The sequence below is a fragment of the Caenorhabditis briggsae genome (assembly GCF_000004555.2).
Source record: "Caenorhabditis briggsae complete genome, chrIV, whole genome shotgun sequence".
Classification (NCBI taxonomy): Eukaryota; Metazoa; Nematoda; class Chromadorea; order Rhabditida; family Rhabditidae; genus Caenorhabditis; species Caenorhabditis briggsae.
Window position 1 is genome coordinate 10,751,388 of NC_013487.2, and position 8,407 is coordinate 10,759,794.

At 39.4% G+C, this 8,407-nt stretch overlaps 1 protein-coding gene across 1 annotated transcript; it reads left to right on the forward strand.

Annotated features, from left to right (window-relative positions):
* Positions 1 to 2,666: 2,666 nt before the first annotated feature.
* Positions 2,667 to 6,579, forward strand: CBG01703 (the record flags this gene model as incomplete). The annotated part of the gene is made up of 9 exons (XM_002634096.1): positions 2,667 to 2,693; positions 3,411 to 3,842; positions 3,901 to 4,035; positions 4,085 to 4,678; positions 4,725 to 4,850; positions 4,909 to 5,529; positions 5,591 to 5,659; positions 5,708 to 5,767; positions 6,484 to 6,579. The coding sequence occupies 9 exons, from the start codon at positions 2,667 to 2,669 to the stop codon at positions 6,577 to 6,579; spliced, it is 2,160 nt and encodes a 719-aa protein (XP_002634142.1).
* Between the last annotated feature and the right edge of the window lie 1,828 nt (positions 6,580 to 8,407).

Genomic DNA, 8,407 nt, shown 5'->3' on the forward strand with positions numbered 1-8,407 from the left:
CCCTCCCGCCGGCGAGAACAAGCCAAAAAAGTCCTGCAGGCGAGAAAAAATCAGTGGACGAAAATCAGAAAACCTCCTGCCGCGTGTACACCGCAGGACTTTTTTGGGTTTTCCTCGCCGGCAGGAGTTCTCATCTCGTCTGAGATCTTATAGGCCAATTCTAATGATCGGAAGTGATCAGATGGTCGATCCGGATTACGTCATTCATGGATTGGAACAGATCAAAGCAGTGGAATCTGCACTTGGAACCGTTAAATTATTGATGGCATCATGTTATTTCTTTTATCTTTTCCCGCAGTCAAGGAAATTTTCCAATGAGCACTACGCTCGAGATGACTACAACGTCCCTTATTGTTAGCACAACTTTTACCTCCCTGGTTCTGTTTACCCAGAAATCCGAAAAAAAAGAAAGAAAGTTGATTCTATAATACTTGCTTCCTCTTCCCTATTCAATTGGTTCCACTCGCGTTGCTGACTCGGAAATCGTTTACTCAACATGGATAGGCTACTACGAGTCAAGTGAAAGTGCAATTCAATCAGATGCCATCAATTTTTACTTTCAGAGAAATCATTTAGCGGCTTCCGACTGTTTGCATACTTCACAATGGTATTTGATTACAGGTTTTATAGTATATTAATTATGACTATCATTATTTCTTGAACATTGAATGAAACTAGTTTACCCTCTGATTTTTTTTTGAGGCTCAGAACATATCCTAGTCAGTGGTTGAAGAATCACTAATAACTGGATCTACAACCAACACCGAATCTATTGTTGAAAACTCTCGAATGCGATCGGTCCGTTTACTTCTAACAATAGATATTGCAAGTCCAAAAGCGCATCAAAATCAAGTTCCATTTATATCAACTTTCATAACCACCGTTTTTGCAACATCTTGATCATCGATTTCGTCTCGAATCAATCATCCTATAGGAAATCCCTCTTCTGGAAAACGTAGGCGCGCGCGTTAAAAATTGCGTAAGAGCGTCTGTCAGGAGGAAAAGCAGAAAGGAAAAAGAAGAAAAGATTGCGTTGTTCCAATTAAAACTTGTTACGGTACGAGACTTTTTGAGTTTGCCATTGGGATGGCGACATCCACCTTCTATATCTCTCTTCAAATACGTACGAGACGCCATACGATTATACGATTCGGGTTACGTAATCGAGGATGCAAACCTACAAATGTAGGTAGAAAAAGAAAAAGGAGGAAGAGGAAGAGAAAGGAAGAGTTTTGATATGATAATTCTGACGAATGGCCGAATCGGTGAGGTGAGGGTATGGGTGAGGCTGGGATAATGGGGTGGATAAACATTTAATTCTGGGATTATGGATAAGGGAAAGTAATATGAATGTTGATATGAAAGATACAGCTTGTGAAAGTTATCGAATGAAAGTTATCAAAACTTCGGAGAAATAAATTCATCTAATGGTGAAGCTTAGATTCTAAAAACAGAACACTTCGAAATTAAAAAGAAAGTTGGAGGAGACCGCCAAAAACATAATAATAGAAGGGCACCCTGTACTGGCACTTTGAGCTCAATTATCTAAACTGCTATGAGCCATATTGATTGATAATTTGGTAACTGATGAAATGTTACTGATAATATAACAAATATTTTATCAGTTGACATATTTTTGATATCTCTCAAAAGAAGTGAGATAATTGAGCTCAAAGTTGATAGTATATGGGCCCTTCTATTATAGGTTTCACGGTATAGGTCTCTATGGAAATGGAAGGATGATTCAAAAGTCTGTTTTTAAATACAAATTTAATCACAGAAATGTTACATTTCAAAATTCAATACTTTCACAAGCCATTAAAAAGTATATTCTCTGCTTACCGTATACACTCTACTAGAGTGTCGGCCTAACTTCCAACTTTGGGCCTAGAAATCGCATTCACTGCGAAAGAAACCAAAAATCTGTCAACTGATAAGACATTGGTGATATTATAATGAACATTTTATCAGTCGACCACTTTTTGATATCTTTCAGAGAAACCGATATATATGGGCTCAAAGTTGGGTGGCACTCTATTGGAGTGATTACGGTAACTATTTGCAGGATGTTAAGAAAACTTCTCACACTTTGAATCAATTCAAAATCCAAAAAAGGAAAGTAAATAGTTCCTTCTTCTTCTCCATCGTTGATTTCGTTTCCACTAAATCTTCTTAATCTAATTTTTGCGTAAACTGTGTAACCAGGAAGATAAGCCTAGGAACAAGAAGCCTCTGACTGATATACGGCACAACACAAAACACCTTTTGGCGGGTTTATGATCATTATGATATAAACAATCTCTCCTCAGCTTTTTTATTGCCTTCTCATTTCCTCCCATATCAATGGTGTTGCATTATCGTCAATGAAATATCACCATCTCCTAATGGAGACGCAGATTCCTTACCGGCCCATTGAACCCGAAGCCGAACGTGCGTCGTCTCTCTTTCTCTCCCTCTAGTTTTTTTGGGAAGAAGCCTAGAAGGAGACGTAGAAGGGATAAGAAAAACTGAGACAGGGTGTCCAGTACGCGCGGACAACAGCCGAATGGGATTTCGAACCTGAAAGGAGGTGTGGCTACGGTACATGGACATCAGCCCCAGGAGGCTCTTAAAAGGACGTCTATGCCGATCGCTGCTGACTTTCTTGTTGTCACTCAGTAGCTGCCATGAAATACATATCCAGTCTGCTTCTGGTGAGTTCTTTTTACAAATTTCGTATACGGAGATTTTTCATTTCGATTGTTATTGTCTTACAATATCTCGTATTAGAAAGGAACATTTTTATTACCCATATCTTTCTACGAAATCGAGTACGGATTCGGAAATTCTGAAGAGTGCCACTTCTGAATCAAAACATTTTTTTTCTCAATTCTTGGAACATGTCTAACATTCTTCTGTTTCATAGTATCTTTTTTGAGTTTTAAAATCTTGCAATAGCTCGAAAAAATCTGAAATTCATGCTGATGATAACATTCACTTTCCAAAATCTGTAATAAAAATTCAGAGATCTAAAACTAGTGAAACGTATTATCTTCTAGAAGACAAATAGGTCCGTTTATCTATAGGATACCAATGAATAAAACCTGTAATAGAAGGGACTACCAACTTTGCAACTTTGAGCTCAATTATCTTGTTTCCTTTGAGAGATATAAAAAATTTGCCAACCGATAAATTGTTTATCATAATATCACTAATATTTTATCCGGTAATATATTTTTGATACCTCTCATAGGAACCGAGATAATTGAGCTCCATCTTGTAGTGTGGGCTCCCTTCTATTACAGGTTTTGCGATAATCGAATAAGTTATCGTTCCAATTTAATTCACTTCCCGAAAATTACTGGAAAATTATCCGACCAACCTTTCAAAACAGGCGATCATTTTCATTTCACATTTTTTGTTGTTTTCAGTTATCCTCTCTATTCGGCTCCGCCATCGGATGCTTACCAGGTCTTGGACTTGGTGGAGGTGGAGGAGGATGTTGCAGTCCTGCCCAACCAGCCTGTGGAAATCCATGTGGAGGTGGAGGTGCTGCTCCAGCCCCAGTCTACGCTGCTGCTCCATTGGCTCCAGCTCCATTCGCTGCCTATCCACAAGCTCCAGCTGCTCCATTCCATCAAGGAGGCTACCAACCACAACAACCACAATATGGTGGAGCTAACGGAGGCTTCCAACAACCACAACAGTTCCAACAAGTCCAAGGAGGATACGCTGGAGCTCATCAAGGAGCAAACTACGGTTCCATTCAAACTGGAGCCGTTTCAGCTGGAGGAGCTTATCAAGCCGAGCCAGCCCAACAAGTCCAACCATTGCCATTGCTAGGACAACCTGTGGCTTACGAGGTATTGTTTCGCATCGTTAACTTTCTCAAATGGGTGATAACCGGTAATGTCATTATAGAAAAGCGTCATTGTTGCGCCAACACAACAACAGGAACAAGTACTGAGTACGGCGCAGGTTCTCACCAAGGTCATGCCAGCTAGTGCTGTTTTGGACGAGCATGTTGCCGAGCCAGCCGTCGCATCTCCAAATAATGTAGGCTGAAAAATAAAAGATAGTCATTTGCACCTTTTGAATCTTCCAGATTGTGACCTCAATTAACACTCAAACTTCTTACGGAGATGAGCATCAAACTGCAACCGAGACACACAACGTTCAACCACAACAACAAGCTCTCCATCGTCCAGCGGCTTCATCCTCTTCTTCTTCCTCATCTTCTGCCTCTTCTTCTGCCGAACATCACCCGACTCACCAAGTCCGTGTTCCATCTGCATCCACTTCCATCGAGTCGAATAAGCAACGTGTTGTTCCTGAATCTGTCATCGTCAAGGAAATCGTGCAATCCTTCGAAACCACGACTCCATATCCAAAACAAGTGGCTCTTCAAACTGTTGCACCATTTGTGCCACAGCCAGCGCAACCAGTTCAACCACAAGTTTCTCAACCAGTAGTCCCACACGTTCCATCCGTTTCACATGTTCCATCCGTATCTGCTCCAGTCGCAACATCAGCTCCATTTGTTCCAGAAACCTTTGTTGAGCCAGTCCAACCAGTTCAAACCATCCAGCCAATTCAACCAGGTCCAATTCGTCCAGCTCCTCTTCAACCAGCTCACAATGTTCAAGTCTCTGTTCCAGAAGCCACTCAAGCCCCAACCCACTCTTTCATCCCGGAAACTGTTTGTTTCATATTGGTTTTTCCTAGAATAATCAGAAATTTTTCAGAAGGTTGTCGCTGAAGAAGACAGAATCGAAGCCACTGGAGGATCCGACTATGATCAGCCTTCAAATGTTCCAAGTTCCAACATTCCAAGCAACGAGCAAGATACGGTTAACGAGCTTCTGGCTTCTGTAAGCAATTTTTAAAAACAAAAAAACGTTATCAATAATCAATTTATTCCATTTTCAGCTTGATTCTTCTTCGTCTACTCCAGCCAGCAACTTGGACTTCAATCAGGTCACAATTGAGCCAAACACCAACCAACAGACAGAGACAGCCCACATTCAAACAGACGGAGACGATTATGACTCAGTTCCATTGAACGAAGATCGCAAAGATGTGCCAACTGCTGAGCCAACCCACAATGCTGCTCCATCAAACCCACAGCCAGTAGCTGTTGTTCCAGAGGAGACTGCCCCAATCATTCCACAACAAATCCAACCAATTGAGACATACCAACCACAAGGCACCTCCGCTCCAGTTGCTGAGACAACCGTCGGATACGTGGAACCACCAAAAGCTCATCAACCAGAAATCCATCTTCAACCAGTTGCCCCAGCTGTTCGTGTAGAAGCCACTACCACAGTTCCAGCTCCAACCATCAAATTTGAATTACCAATTGAAGTTCATGAAGTTGTGACTCCACAAGTTCCACTTCAACCAGAACCAGCTGTCATCCAAACTGTCACCGAAAAACCAATTGCTGAAGTCACCGTTGAAGTCCTTCCAACATCAGCTGCTCCAGTTTCTCAATTCTTCGAGAATATCACATCTCGTGAAGAGAACCACGATGAGTCTGCTCCAACCCAGGTAACTTTTAAAAATCTTATTCTCTTATTTTGTTCGCATGGCTAAGTTTCACTTTTCACAGCCGGAACCATCTGTACCAGCACAAACATCCAATGGAGCCGATTATGATGAGAAATCTGTGGAGAATAAGGTAACAGCATTTTTCGTTGAGCTACTTCCCCATTCACAATTATTTTAGGTTTCCACGGAAACCGAAGTGGTTCCAAACCTTGGAGAGTACGGAAGCAAATTCGCAAAGGTAGGTATCACCTTCTTTTTTAAGTTGCCGTATAGAGAAGATGCATGAACACGTTTGTGACGTAATCACAGAATTGTAAAACTGTATTCTTGACGCTTTCTCGTTAGAATACTGACACGTTTTTATGCTGTGCAACCGATATGTTGTTTTAGTAGGTGTAATAGAAAAACTACAGATGGGGTGGAAAGATTGAACAGGAATTCGATCAGGAAATATAGATTACAAATTTTAAGATTACCGGAAAACATGTATTAGAAGGGCCCATCTAATAAGAGAGTGTATCTAAAGGCGCCACAAAAAAGAAGTGCTCCCTCTGATTGAAGTGCCCCTTTGCTGAATTAATGTGGCAAAGTTTCTGTCCGATAATTTTTTGTTTTTAGACTTTTTTGGAGATTCTATCTTATCTTAAAGAGTTTAAATCGAGAGTAATTAATAAAATTCCACCGGAAAACGATTTCCCTCTTTTAGAATTGCCCTTTTCAGCGACCCTACCAAAAATACAAATGCACCCTCTAATTGAAGGGCCCCTCTAGTTGAAATTTCCACTTTTGAGACCCCAGCAAAAATTAAAGAACCATCGCTTCGGTATGCATCTGAAAAAACTGTACTTGATCTATAGAAAATATTAAATCTTTTGAAATTTTCTCTTTAATGATTTTGTAATTTTTATTTGAAGCTGAAAAAGCACTTCAAATATTACAAAAAAATATTTCCAGGTACAAGGAGCCGAGACGAAACAAGTGAGTGAGCCAATTCAAATTGAAACCATCGAGAACGCCAATCCATACGGAAGAAAATACTGGATCTTCTAAATCTATTTCTATCATTCTTTTTTTCTCTCTTTTTGTTTTTTTTCCTCTCTCATCTCATCTCAATGTGCAAAATAGGCGCCAATTGATAATTTCATCCCTCCCAAAGTGTTAATAATCACTCAAATGCAAAGCATTTTCTATTCAATCATCCCCACATCTCCTCAAATGAACCGATGTCTTCTTCTCCTTATTTTTCTCTATATTTGTTTTTTCTCTTTTTTGTTTCCTAATAAATAACTTATTTTCCATTATCCCTTGCTCCCTTCTATTTCACTCTTTCATATTTTCGTCTTGATCCTCAGGAAGCTTAAGATGCGAAAAAAGATAAAAATCACGGAAAGAAAAAGGAGAAGAAGCTAGATTCTGTCAAGGTCAACGAAGGTATGATAGGCGTCGCCGAACAACAGAAACTCGTCGGAAAATTGCGTAATGAAGGATTTTGGAGAAGAAGAAATAAGAAAGAGAAGATGAAGAAGGAGAAGCATCTGCTACCAATCGGATCCCACTGGGCGATAAAACGAATTTCGTTGCCGAAAATAGGAAGAAGACGATGCGCGGAGAGGAAGGAGACCATGAGAATTGCGTAATTGGCAGAATTTTTTGAATGCAACGTTGCTACATGCTTAACAAGAGACACCGTCTCTGTTTATAGAGTCACTATTCAAAGTGACTTCTGGACAAGAACCGGAAGAGTGGCCACGATCACGGAGGTACCTGGTGTTTGGTGATGATAGATGACGTGGCAGAAGCCAAGGTTATTTAATATTCATTGTCAGACTAGACACTGATATGATCATGCTATTTTCAATTGGAAATAACTGGATTTTTTTCATCTCTGTCTGATGAAAAAATGTACGATACCGCCGAGTGTATGTGTTCTTACGTCTCTTTTTTGTTCTAAAATGAATGAATATGGCTCGGTCTCTGAAGATTCAGCATGTTCCGAAACAAATCGGGAGATCTGAAAAACGCTGACTAACATGAATGGAATGGTGTGAAACAAAATATGTGAATCATTTTCTCATCAGTTTTTATTCAAAGAAGAAATTAGATGAACACAATAGAAGTCGCTCTGAAGATACCTTTCACAAAAAATGCAAGTGTGGATGAAATATGATTCAAAAAAAACATTTATTGAATAAAGGAATAATTCTGTTTCTAAATACAAATGTACCTGTAGCCTTGAAATTAGATAATGTAAGCACATCTGGACGAATATGTTACACGTGAGGTACATAGAATCTAGTCACGACAAGTTTTATCAGAAGACATATCACCTTCCATCTTTATCGGTTTGTTAGACTCTGACTGTCAGTTTACAGTAAAAGGATCACAAAAACAGGAAGAGATATATTTGTGTTTTTGAAGGTTGGTCGCATAATTTTTTATTAAATTTAGGAGAAAGAATGAAGGTGAAATTAGAGCTTGTTTCGAATAAGTTCAAATTTTCCTTATATATAAAACGCTACTGGCGTCTGTTGGTCCCTCTGTCAGCCTGTCGACTTTTGAAAAAAAAAACTTGAAAAATAAATATAGACTTACGTGAATAAATATAGACTTGAATCGCGCCGAAGGCGCACCAACTTGCTTGTTGTAAATAATAATATACTATAAGAGCTGGTTCTTCTATTGTTCCAGGGTATCCCCGGAGTGACCATCTATTTTCTACCGTAAAACCTGTAATGGAAGCAGGTCAACTTTGAGCCAATTTATCTCGGTTCCAGTAAATGTTTTTAATAATTTGATAAACATTGTTTTTGATAATTTGATACACATTGTTTTTGATAATTTGATAAACATTTTGTCAGTTGATCACTTTTTGATATCT